The 14,088-nt window shown below is 39.2% G+C and overlaps 1 protein-coding gene across 2 annotated transcripts in view; it reads left to right on the top strand.

Annotated features, from left to right (window-relative positions):
* The window catches only part of klg (klingon), a 473,422-nt gene that overhangs the window by 318,220 nt on the left and 141,114 nt on the right, over positions 1–14,088 (top strand). For both annotated transcript variants that reach the window (XM_083111405.1, XM_083111404.1), the window contains exon 4: positions 6,195–6,316. In XM_083111405.1, coding sequence (XP_082967531.1) covers positions 6,195–6,316 — 122 coding nt within the window. The remainder of the gene's footprint in view (positions 1–6,194; positions 6,317–14,088) is intronic.

Raw genomic sequence — 14,088 nt, 5'->3', positions numbered from 1 at the left:
TGACGTTAGCTCTCCAAAGTTTGAAATCTTCCGCAGTATTTACCGAGTCGATAATCCAAGAGAATCTATTCATTTCTTGAAGACGAGAACGACGTAACCTCTCCGAAGTTTGGAATCTTCTGCAGTATTTGCCTGGTGGATAACGCGAGAGAATGTATTTATTTCTTGAAGATTAAAGTGACGTTAGCTCTCCAAAGTTTGAAATCTTCCGCAGTATTTACCGGGTCGATAATCCAAGAGAATCTATTCATTTCTTGAAGACGAGAACGACGTAACCTCTCCGAAGTTTGGAATCTTCTGCAGTATTTGCCTGGTGGATAACGCGAGAGAATATATTTATTTCTTGAAGATTAAAGTGACGTTAGCTTTCCAAAGTTTGAAATCTTCCGCAGTATTTACCGGGTCGATAATCCAAGAGAATCTATTCATTTCTTGAAGACGAGAACGACGTAACCTCTCCGAAGTTTGGAATCTTCTGCAGTATTTGCCTGGTGGATAACGCGAGAAAATATATTTATTTCTTGAAGATTAAAGTGACGTTAGCTCTCCAAAGTTTGAAATCTTCCGCAGTATTTACCGGGTCGATAATCCAAGAGAATCTATTCATTTCTTGAAGACGAGAACGACGTAACCTCTCCGAAGTTTGGAATCTTCTGCAGTATTTGCCTGGTGGATAACGCGAGAAAATATATTTATTTCTTGAAGATTAAAGTGACGTTAGCTCTCCAAAGTTTGGAATCTTCCGCAGTATTCACCGGGTCGATAATCCAAGAGAATCTATTCATTTCTTGAAGACGAGAACGACGTCACCTCTCCGGGGTGATCTGTAATAACCTAATGTATGATCAGTGACTCTTTAATATATTTTTATGCAGAGAAGATTTGAGCGTCACTATATTCCACACGTTATGATATATCATCATCATTACCTCATATTTCCAATCAACAACATAGAATATAACCTGACAACTTGCAAGTTGTCTTCTTCTTCTTAATAGTGTAATATAAACCTCTCGATCATGACAGCCAGAGCTGTAGCCGAGGATATATGGCGCTATACGCCGTATACCCTCTAGTAAAATGGATACATCATCATCATCACTATTCTACCTACCATCAATGATATGCTTTCTAGAAGTTCAATGATTTTAACCTTAATGGAAACGCAATCCAAAGTTGATGGAAACATTTCATGAAACTTAAAGTACACGTATACCCTGTGAACATTTTGGGAGTACAACACTGATAGCAGCTTATTTCTTTCATAACTTCATAACCATTGATTGATTGATTGATTTACTTTGTATTACTTTTCTTTTTGTACCACTTTTGGCTAATTTTTGAAGGTGGGGATGAGTAATGACATGATGAAATTGATGAATGGAAACTCACAAACGTCCATGCCCAGGCCGGGATTCGAACCCGGGACCCCTGGCGTCGTAGCGTGATGTGCTAACCACTCCGCCACGGGGCCCAACATCGAGGCCATTTTGATGAAGCTATCGCATGTAGGATTACCACCGCCTTGATCAGAATTCTTACAACCCTTCCAATATATTCGGTGTAATTTACGTAATGTTAAAGCAACAGTGTTGATGCTGGGGGGGGGGGGGATATGCCATTGTCCAGTGGTCGAAACAGTGATGTGCAATGAATATTTCATCACGACGTAATCCAGACGTGGAATAAAGGCCCAATTTTGGCCGCGATAAACCTGTTTGATTTATAATAAGCCTAACTGAGCGGGAAAATTGTTTTCGTGCGCTTCCAGAAAATGGGCGGGAAATATTGCCGCGTAACTGGGAACGATCCATTCTCCCGCTCTTTGAAAAAAGGTCCCTCCTTTCGGGCCCTGTTTACGATACAACTTCTCGTGACGTTCTCTCTCCGCTGGGTACCAGTCATTTGTGCAAATTTTATGAGGCCGTGTTCTTTAATCACAGGAATTTAGCGGGTCGAGCGTTAGTTTCCCGCCTGAAACCCTATAGCCACTTTTCATGCCCCTCTCCGTGCAGTCGCAGCTTGCGAGCGCGGAGGAATACAAACTCTCTCCAGGCATTATTAAGGACAAGAGCAAGTACTTGGTATCCGTAAGGAGCGACGCGAGTCTAGGACTGAACTATTTATGGCGGACTTAATAAGAGAAGATGGCGCGCAGTATTTTTCTTGTTTACTTTATTAAGTCTGCTCCTCGCTCCCCCCCTTTCTTTTTGTTATTTTTAGTCCATTTAACAAGGACGTGTTCTTCGGCTGAACATATGAACTAGGTGTCATAAATATGCCTATGGTAAGGCTTCTATATGAGTAGCATGCATTTCCCATATGTTTTCTTCATTGTCCTGTGAAGGCATTAAACCATATTTCCCGACTCTCAAGTTTATCCGTGTTTCCCGGTAGATATGTTGATAAAATTCAAATGCACTGCTGATTGCAACATTTATCACAGGGTTATGTATTTTCGGTGAAGAATAAGTAATTATGTACCTACGCCATTCAAAATTTGAAAAAGTAACTTTGCCCTCTCGGTGAAAGAATGCGTCATGATCTCGCTACTTAACGTTCCGTTTTTCAATTCCTGCCCTCGCATGAGTATTCCTTAGTGGCCGCCTGTTCTCAATCCAAGCATTTTTGATCCTCAACGTCGCTATTAGGCAAAAGTAATGAAAAAGCTACGTAAAATAACTACAGATATAGAAGAATGCATATGAGAATAGTGGTCCTTAATCTTTGTGAGACATCGGCCTGGTAAATTCTTTTTTTTTAAGAGCCAATGGTTTTAGAGTATTGTTTGGATTGTTACGAAAACATAAGTTTCTGATATTTGATAGTCCAAGTACATTTTCTTTGCTCAAATTCAGCATACTAAACATTCTTCATCATGTTGACCCTCGCAGAGCTAGCAGATCTCAAAATTCATTACATAAACTGCCACAATTAAACGTGTGATTTTGGTTTCCTTGAAATGATCCTGTCTGTTCATTTCAGTTCATTACACATGCATTTAATATATTTGACAAGTTCTTAGAGAGTTCAGTCACAAGCCCAAAAAAAGCACTAGAAATTCAAAATAATGGCCTTGGTTTTGTAAATAATACTACCCATTTCACAATTTCAAATATCATTCTACAGATATCCATTAACTTGTGAATACACTATAAATATTTTCTGTCACAGAGATCGAACTGTTTACAAAGGATTGATAGCCAAGTCGAACATCCTTGTTTACCTGATACCGGTATGACATTTGAGCCATTTCTTTGTATTCAGTGGAGAAGAAATATCATCTGTCAGGGTTTCCGGGATGAATAATAAGTTGGGTCTCTTTTTCTTACATATAAAGCAGGCTTCCTTGGGAAACTAGCAGGTTTTCTCGTTAACCAAATATTTAGCCAGTGTATGCCGGTGTATTAATAACCGGGCAAACAAGTTTAGGTGATGGTGAAGCAAATACTGCTCGTTCTACGAAAGGACAACAGATCGAAGATGGAGTCGAGTTCTTCTTTACCCCCGCCTCTTGAGGGATGGGGAAAAAACGATATGACAGTGAATGATGTGATGGGCGCATCTTAAGAACATACTTGAGATACTGGCCTTGGTTGGAGGGTCCATTGTCCCCTACCGTGAGGGCTCTGTGTGTGTGAAATAATGTTCAGACACGTTTTCTGAGAGTATGTGCAGAGGGATGTGTGAGCAAGGAAGCGGAATGACAAATTTCAGAGCATAAATCATTAAGTCCTCCCTCTTCGGAAATCAAGAAAGGTCCAACAAGCACGAATCTTGTTTTTCCGATATGCAGCGTTTTTTTCCTTCCTTTTTTTGTTGTCTTGCAATCTTCTTCCAAGGATGAGTATTCCGTGAGTCGATTGATGGATGTTTTGCTGAGTAAGACAGGGTAAGGCTAAAAGGGGTGTTTCAGCCCGTGATGGGTAATGAATCATATCAGCAGCAACTAGGGGGTGAGGGGTACTGCGGAAGGGGTCGTAGGGTTGGCATCTGGACCTTGTTTATTTCTGCCGAGCTTGGATGGATGACATGATCCCGAGTTCTTTTGCTCGATTGTTCTTCGTTGGTGTAATGAGTGTGACCTGACACCATCTGGTCTTGATGTACTTATTGTCCTCCCATCACACGCTGCGAAAACGCTGGAAGGGTTAGTTTGGTCCAAAGAACCTCAGGCACCGTTTCATCCTGCGAAACAATACCGACGTGTCAAGTCGTTGAAGGAAGGATGTTCGGTTAATAAAGTGCTAGGTTGAACTGTTGGACTTCAGGAAAACATCTTTTTTGTATGCAAGCTCCATAAAAGAACAGATCCTTGAAGCATACGGGAAGACACGTTTGGTAATTGAAACGGCGATTTCTGACACATCTTCGATTTTCACATTGTTAGATCATCCACCTTTGGGTGAGCAATAACAGTTCCGAATATACTTAGGATGAGCAGAATGATAATGAGACTAATGCCTGACTCTCTTCTTGTGTGCCAGAGACAATATTGTTATTTGATTTTGTTTATTTCATTTTGTTTTTCTGTCACTTTTGTCGAATCGCGACGATTAGAATGATGATAAGATGGATTTTGAATTGATTTGTTTTATTTTACTTCGCTTTTTGTGCCACTTTTGGCTAATTCCGAAGATGGGGATGAGTGATAATATGATGAAATTGATGAATGGACACTCACAAACATCCTTGCCCAGGCCGGGATTCGAATCCGGGACCCGTGGCGTCCTAGTGGAGAAAGATGGATGAAGCACAATGACGAACACAACACAAGTTAAGTAGAGGATTGTTCTTGCTGCGACTCCAGTTACTAGAGCCTCCCTAGCCTCCAAAAAATGCAGTCCAGGCTGTTCAACGTGGAAGAGAGGTTGACGGTTGACATTTGAGTGCCCGCAGAGAAAATTAGCCCTTACACCCCGGAGACAATGAATATATGCAATGTTGAGAATCTAGTTTTGATAACACACGTTCAGTATCCGAACGGGTTGAATATTCGACCAGTTAAGTGTTTCTGGTTCTCCCCCCAACCCTTTCCCTCACCCATTCCATCTAATTATGATTCCTGCTCATTATCGATATTAACACCGCAGTTCATGTGTAGGCGGCGACGTTTTCATAATTATTTCATAAACGGAGCTGGTATTGCAGGAATTTTAATATATCCATATTACATGTACATGTACAATTTCTCACAACTTCCAGACAGTGCTTCGTCGTTGTTTATATTTATGCTGCATCGAATCCCCGTTTTGTACACTAACGATTTTGTTTTGGGACTTTGCGTATCGATTATTTCTAGTCTTTTATATATATATATATATGAAAATTTTAGTACGAAGGTAAACACAGACAGACAAGTGTTGCTAAAAGCACGTGTAATGGAGATGTAAAGCCAAAATACTCGAAATCCAAATCCAAAATAAAATCTTTGAGATTTCTCACTCACTCACAGTAAAGCTGTGTTTGCTTGAAATATAGCTGCACATGGCCTTCAAAATACGAGCATCAAAATTACACATGTAACGAGGTACATTATGCCATAATGTACAACAAGCCCTAACAATATGTTAAACAGGTTACATCATGATTAAACGATTGATTGATTGATTTATTTGCTTTTATTTTACTTCGCTTTTTGTGCCACTTTTGGCTAATTTGCGAAGATGGGGATGAGTGATGGCATGATGAAATTGATGAATAGACACTCACAAACATTCATGGCCATGCCGGGATTCGAACCCGGGGACCCCTGGCGTCGTAGCGCGATGTGCTAACCACTCCGCCTCAAGGGCCGGCCTCATGAAACGATTGTCTCAACTTATCGACCAGGTGAATTCTGGAGAATATTCCGAACGTTCGAGAGCTAATCTCACTTGTAAAACAATCCCTGAAGGGAAAAGTGACGTTAGCTCTGCGAAGGTTGGAATTTTATTTCATAACTCACTTTGACGAACACCTGAAAGAATTTCACACGTCGACAGAAAAGCTTCAGGTAGTACTTCTCTGGTAGAAGCATGGAGATTGGTGCCTAAATGTGAATTGGCATTGCTGACGTTCCACATAAAATGTTCTTGTATATCTGTTGTAGTCTCTTTATTGTTGATATAGAAACGAACCTCTGCTAAAATTCATAAGTTGTCAAAAAGAAAAGAAAATGTTACTGGACTAAATCCAATCTTTTCTTTCAACAGTTCCTCCGACCATTCGAGCATCACCATCAAACGGGGTCCTGACGGCCAGGAAAGGAAACACAATTACACTGGAGTGCAAGGCATCAGGGAACCCGGTGCCAACAATCGAATGGACAAGAAAGGTAAGGATTGTTGTAAGAAACGCCTCTTGCTGATTGTCTGTTGTTTCACCAGAAACAACTTACGCTCATCTTTCAATTTCTTTGTTGATTTGCTTTCTCCTCCCTCGCTTACCCTCGCCCCTGCTGTTCTCCCTAGCCTGACGTGGAAAGATGATAATGGTGGCTAATTAATAGATGGCCTTCCGATAGAAATCATTCTGGAGAACGGACGGGGAACAAAAACCGGTTTGTTTTCAATTTGCGTAGTGGTTTGTCCATCTTGATGATAGCTTGTTGATGTGGGGTCGGTCCCAGCATGCACTGGGCTCCCACAGGCAGGTAAATGGTACCCGAGGGTGGAATCTGAGGAGGCAACTTGTTAGAAAAGAAGAAAATTGAAGCCGGAACGATAAAGAAAAATAAGGAATGTTGGAGGCTACCGTTAGGAAGGATCGGCTAGTCGGATGCTATTCATCACTTCCCTTTTGAATGAGGAATCAATCAGATGCAAGCGACAGACAACAAGGAATCTGCTCCCCTGTTTAGTTCGCCAAAACGTCTTTGTTGTAAGGATTAATGATTTGTCACTTCCTTTTCTCGGTGGATTCTGTCTGAATGTAAACTTTATTTTTTCCAGCCCAAGATTCTTTCCATTGTATTTTCCTTGGAAATCGAATGATCTGGTGGACGCAAAAAATACAAAGCAAATTTCAAATGCATTTGTAGAGTTTCGAAGCAGCGCCGTTGTTAGAAAAAGATATAAACCTGATGGATGTGTCCTCATTAGATCACATAAAAATCATTTTAAATGTAGTTTGCTTTGTTGAAATTATACTTCAATCGAACACATGATAATACAAAATGTACACGTTGCAAAAGGTGTGTATGTATTAGAATATATACGCACAAGGAAATGTACATAAATTAAGTGACGAGGGCGTTTCAGTGGATCCAACCATCCGTATTCTGTATTAAAAATTCCATAATTCAAATTGAAATCCTTGAGTGTATTACAATGAAATGGCAAATGTCAATAAACCAGCATAATTTTATCACGAACTTTCTGATTTGTTTTCACTCCAAGTGAATATTCCAATGGTTTACTTAAACCTACATATCGAAACCTTTAGTGAATTTTCACTACACATTGTATTTGGGTTACATTGAGCTTTGAATTTCAATTTTTGGACAAAATTAAGCACCTTGAATTGGAGTGATTGCAAGAACACTTCCCAGTTATGGTGATTCTGTAGTCTCGAATAGCTTAACTCTGCAAAACAGGGCTCAGAGCATAATTTTTTATCTTAAGCATATTTAAAAGTGCGCATTCCCTCATAGGAGACTCATTACAGACAGTGGTGTCAAGAGTGTGCCAAAAGGGGGCGTTGGTTCAAAATCCTTCGAAATAATAATAAAAAATTGCTTCGTCCCATTCTTTGACATCACCAATACAAAATATGGATATGTAAGTTAGGGTCATCATTTCTATAAACAGTGTATTATTATTTCTTTGGATCGAAATACAAAGGTATGTAATATCGAAAACGCCATATTAATAAGGAAGTTAACAGTTGTCACGAATATGTAATTTAGATGTGTTTCCAGTGAGTAATAGGTAATATTTCTGGAGAAATTACTATAGAATCGCTGGGTATATATCTAGGGTGTTCGGGAAAGAGCACTGAAAAAAAAAAAACTTTTTTTCTTTTACACATACCAAATGTAAAATTATAATATTTTCTTTAATTAAGTCACGGTGACTTAAATGATAGCAACAGATGATCGAAGTTTGTGACTTACGTGCCTTTCCCGAACATTTCCTCAACATTTTCAATTCACGTTATCCTCCCAGTTTTCAGGGGGGCGCATCAAGTGTTCGTAATCAAAACTAAATGAACGAAGAACCTTAATATATTACAAAGAACGTACACGAAATAAGCAGGACTTGAATCATTAATGAAAAGTTAATTAACAAGACGTAGCAAGGCGAATGATAAGGAAAGAGATGATTTAGTGATAAAACATGCAAAAAAGAGAAAGAAAGGTTGCACGCGGAACATCGCTAGAAACCGGAGATGTGAATGCCTCTTGGATTGTAAATCAGACGTGGATTTCAATTACGGTTAGATTACTCATCTCTGCTCATCAGATCCCGAAATTATACCGTACAAATTTTCAATTATGCTGCTCCAAATTCAGCTTGCTGGGAGAGAGCTCGCATGAGGTACCAGGAACAGATACGTTTCAGCGGATAAGCGAAGAGTAAATGGAAAATTCAGCGCTAGCGTCTCTTACGTAGGGCATATCTTGTTCTATTTATCTCAACGGCCTCTTTTTGTGTGTGTGTGCTTCTAAACACGCCTCTCTTGGTTCCAAAGGGATTAATGGAGAGATGGAAACAAAAGAAACGAAAACGTGGAAGGGTTGATTAACTCCGGATGCTGTTGCATGTAGCCCCGATGCGTTTGGACGCGATTATATTCTTTCGTTTTGATTTGGTTAAACGCCCGAACATCGTTACCCGTTGGTTCATGGGTTCGGTCACGCGAACGGCAACGTTACACCGCCAAGAACCGGAGGAAGTTGTTCGAGCGGACTTCCTAATTCGGAATCAGAAATGGCTGCGGTGATTTCGAAGCAGTAAAACCGGTGCCGCGAAGGCTGGACGAGGAAGGTGAACTGAAAATGTGGATGAGACACGTACGAAGCGATTCTATATTAATTCCTCCGAAAATATTACCCATTACCCACAGTTACAACCATAGGCGTAGCTAGAACTTTATATTTGGGTGTGCACAAAGAAAAAAAAAATGAGGTCTTGTACCTTTTTAATAGCATGTTTTGCAACACAAGCACTTGACTCTTTAACTGCACTGATGTTTGTAAAGGAATATAAATTCACTAAATTACAGTGTTGAAAATTTCTGAATATATGTAGTAGAAAAATATCAAATTGCATAGAAATTACACACACACAAAATGTTCATACATGTTACAAACAAATAAATCAAAATACACGTTATCTTTAACAAGATACGTCTGTCCAAGGGTACAATGTTCTTAAACTCATCAATAACTTCATTTACATTCATAGACTAAGCGTTTTCCTGTTACACAAATAGCAAGAGCAGGGCTTCCAATCTATCCTGCTTCTGAGTTGCTCTTAATTTATTTTTAACTTGGGTAAGCTTGGAGAAAGCTCTCTCTCTCACGAGCAGCTTCTGACAGGTATAGAAGAAAGGCGTTGCAGTACAGAGTATAATGCAGTAAATATATTCTTTCTCCAATGACATCAAAAAATCGAAAAGCTATAGACACCCGTTTCATCAGCGATAATGCACACGTTTGTACCAAGTAATGACATTTTTAACTTCTTACAAACTGCCGCTTATTTTCTCTCTTATTGAAATATCTGTCTTAATTATCTTTGATAAAACAGCCCATTAGGGTGTGCCTAGGCACTTAGCTACGCCTATGGTTACAACCACACACACCCTTAGCAATGTACCGAGGGGGAAAAAACAATTCCTGAGGATTCTTTCATGATGTTGATTGATTGGTTTTTATATTATGGACTGTTGATTGATTGGTTTTTGTATTATGGACTGTTGATTTATTGTTTTTGTAAATATGGGCTGTTGATTGATTGGTTTTTGTATTATGGACTGTTGTTTGATTCGTTTTTGTATTATGTACACATCAGCACATAGGTTATTTTTTCCCGTCACACAATAAATATACCGTTAAAAACCTTCTCACTTCATGTCTAAAACTGACAGTCATAGATTCCCTAAATTATATTGTTTCCGAGCATAAAATCTCTAAGCCCTAGTTAAAGCCTTGAGCACTCAGCACAAATAATGACAAACACAGGACAACACGCTTAAAATCACTTATTTGTAAAGAAAAACTTGAGGTTAATGACTAGAGGCCTCCCGATGGCGTAGTGGTAACGTCGTCACTTTGTAATCAAGGGGTTTCGTGTTCAATACCCGGCGGTGGAGGCACTTAGTACGTATCCCACTATAAACTGTAGGTCCAGTCCCGGTTAGCCTGTCTGTGTGTACTTAAAACCAGGCCCGTACCCAGGATTTTCTTTGAGCGAGGGGCCAGATTCGAGATATATATATATAGAAAGAGCTATTACAAAATAACTCAAATAGTTCAGTGTTCCGCAAATTAATTACAATGTTTTCAAATTTCCTTTAATTTTCTTATACCATCGCCATTGTAAAGTCATGATAACTCTATGTTTAGAAAATAATATATTTATAAATTAAATATTACGTATTCGCAATTATTATTACAATAAAGAACTTGTCTAAATGTGAGTTAACAAAAAATAATAATAAAGAGACATTTTCGCATCATGACTGAAGTTCGAAGAAAAATGGGACGCGGATTAAAAGTATTGGACTATTTTGACTAAAGCAGTGAATCGAACGTCTGGTAGCCTTGCTTCAATTGTTATAAAACTAAAACTACCCAATAGTGCAGACTGTAGACTTCTGTTATCCTGACTCTCTACATAACAAACACATTCATTTATGCAAGTAGAAAATTTAAATTTTCACAAATTTGAAAAAAAAAATACAAATTTGAAAAATTTTCAATGTTATTTTCGTAGCTTTTTATAGGTTCATATTTAAATATTTCATGGTTCGAGGGGTGTGGCATGGCCCCCATGGCCCCTCCCCTGGGTACGGGCCTGCTTAAAACATTACTCGAAATGGCTCAAACAGCAAGCATGATGAAACAGGAGTGCAAGGTAAAGGCTATCTGCGAAGCCTCGAGTTCAGGGACCAAAATACAGAAGAAATATCGATTAGAAATTGTGAATCAAATTGTCCATTTCAATAAGATGATGATTCTGGAGTAGCAACTTGACTACTTGACTATTGTTGGTATGACAACGTTGAAGACGCACTGAACGAGAAGAATGGGTGTTTCTAACCACTGCTTACATAGGCCTAGTCTACTCCCATCCTGCGTAGCCTACAGCTTCGTATCATAGTGCGATAGTCGAGGAGATATTGGTATCAACATACGCAACTGCAATGAAACAATCATGGGACTCGAACCCAGTGTCTTCCAAGGGAGGATCGCGATTGGAGTACTTGTAGACGTCGCGTAGCTCCCCATAATCTTCGCGTGGACAGTGTGTCATGACGTCAATTAACAAGGACGTATTTAGAAGGTGCAGATGTCTGGAGCCTCCTCAAAAGACTTACTAACTACTAATACTAAATAATGAAAATATACTTGTTTAGCATTTCTTTCTTAATCAAGGGTTGTTTATTTCCACCGAACTTACTGGAAGGCGAGGTTTAGATTGGGATTTTTCCGCTTCTAAGAACAATACTAAAGAAAATAGTAACAGTTTCATACATCGGAGACACATTTCTTCAATTTTACACACGAAACTACTTACGGAAATGAGTTTCTCCAAGGTTTACAATGTTCATCGAGGTATTTTCTTTCATCGTGGAATATATATGACCGGGAAATAATGTATTTTTCAAGAGAAATATCTCACTGACGCAAAATTGCCATTGCTTTCATTTGCTTGCCTTACGACAACCGGATGCTGCGTACGTTTGATGACGTAAGCCCCTGTGAGTGTTTCAACCCCCCCTATTTTTTACTATGCTTGCCTAACGTAACCAAACCTAACCTAACCTTATCGGAAATGGTTCGTGGGGCTATCCGTGAATGGTTCGTGGGGCTATTGGGCAGCTACCGTGCATAATGGTTCGTGTGGCTATCCGTGAATGGTTTGTGGAGCTATCCGTGTATGGTTCGTGGGGCTACCCGTCAGCTACCCGGGCTATACGTCAACTAGCCGTGCATAATGTATAGTTTCCACCGGTGACGAACACGATAGTAGGTATTTTTAGGTGCAGAAGGTTGAAACACTGCATACCCACAACGTGAGTCAAGATGTGCCCGCCATAATGTGTGTGTCCGGAAGAGAAGAAAGGAATAAAAAAAAAACTCAGAATGTGAAAAATTGCGTTTGTTTTCGTGTAAAAAGCATAATGGCATCTTGAACTATGTTCCGCAATACCAAATTGGTAATACGAACCATGCAAAACACAAAATATCCGATTTTAATGTTTCTCTGATCTATGAAACTGTTACCAAGAAAATTTATGCACACTACGACTTTTAATCATATAAATATTAATAATATTATGAATATTAGTTATATAAATAATAATTTAATAAAAAGCTTTACTTTTCGTCAACTGGACCTAACATCTTTTTCTGTTATTCAATAAATAATCATTTCTCTATCTTTTTGACATTGATATTCCTTACTAGGAAACTTGTCTTTATCAGTGTCGGCGAGGGAGGCACTTTTTGCCAGTTTTTGCCTTGCCCCCCCCCCCCCCCAGCTTTGGTACCCAAACGCCGCTACTGGTTTTTATGCAAAGTTTGGCGATCTTAACTACATGTAAGTTAGATAATGAATACGTGCTGTTACATTGTATTCTTATACTGTCCTCTTACTTATTCATGCAAGAATAATAAAATATTAATTAATTTTCGTATTATTATGAATAGACCTATAAATTATATAAACATACTAATTAATATATTATTATTATTTATTAGGGATACCCCCTTTTTCAAGAAATATATTTGTAGATTCATGCGAACCAATTAATTCCCAATTCATCTTGGTGACATGTATGGTAGTTTTCTACCGAGATTCAATCTTCCTGTGGTAAATATCGCACAGAATGTATCATTCCAGCTGTGCCAATATTGTGCTTCCTTCAACCGCGAAGGAAATTTCGCAAGACGAACTTCCCGTGTGTTTGGTTAAGGAGCATGGTCCTCCGATAAATAAACGAAGCTACATGTGTATTTCCAACAGCTGCCTCCATCCAAAGTTAACGGAGCGGAAGCGATCAATACGGATAGAAGTGCAAATCCTCTAAAGCAGTAATTCATGCAAATACACCCGGGGAGAAAAAGTATTTAATGTTTAGAATAGGTAATCCGCAAGACACGGGAGTCTTTCATGTTGCATATCCCTGCAGGGGTAAAACGCTAGTTTCTTTTTAAAACACTGACAATAACCATGCATGCTTAAAGCGATTAGTAACATATCCTTCGCTTATTGCTAAGCATGCTACTAAGAGTAGTATGCTGGTTGTTATTGAAGGGATATGGACCATGTTTGTGTTTAATGAATTTGTTTACCGTATTATTAAGTGCATTAGAAGAGTTATTGCAACTGTTATGCAACCGAGCGTGCGTTTTTATCGTTTTGTTAACCGGGAAGGATCAAGCAAATAAAATGGCATTTATGTACAGTCACCATCAATATAAATAGTCATAAATTCTCAGTAATTTTTAATATTTATGTGTGTACTTTTCAGTTCCCTGTGCTCACTGCACCGTGACATGAAGGCACATACGGAAATATGGAGGTATTGCCTCCCACATTCACGATACCGGCAATCTTATTTTGAACTGATGTGATCAGCCCCACGCTCCGGTTTCCTTTACCAGCAGCTACTCATTGTTTAGAGTGTGGGTGAACCCCAGAGCTGTTTTATGTAGGAACAAAGTAGAAAACATTCTTACCTTAGATCATCCTCCCCCGGGAATCGACTACCTATTGGTTCACTGTGTCTATGCATTCCTTAATTTCAATGTTTTCTGTATTACGTCGTCTGAGCCACCCTCCTACTATAACTAGACAAGTTTAAAAACAAGACGCTGCAAATAGCTGTCGCGCAGCTCACACCACATTTCCCCACTCCATTCTCCGCAGCGAC

This window comes from Lepisma saccharinum, chromosome 25 (assembly GCF_977018435.1).
Source record: "Lepisma saccharinum chromosome 25, izLepSacc3.1, whole genome shotgun sequence".
Taxonomy (NCBI): Eukaryota; Metazoa; Arthropoda; class Insecta; order Zygentoma; family Lepismatidae; genus Lepisma; species Lepisma saccharinum.
This window is presented reverse-complemented; position numbering and strand designations above follow the sequence as displayed.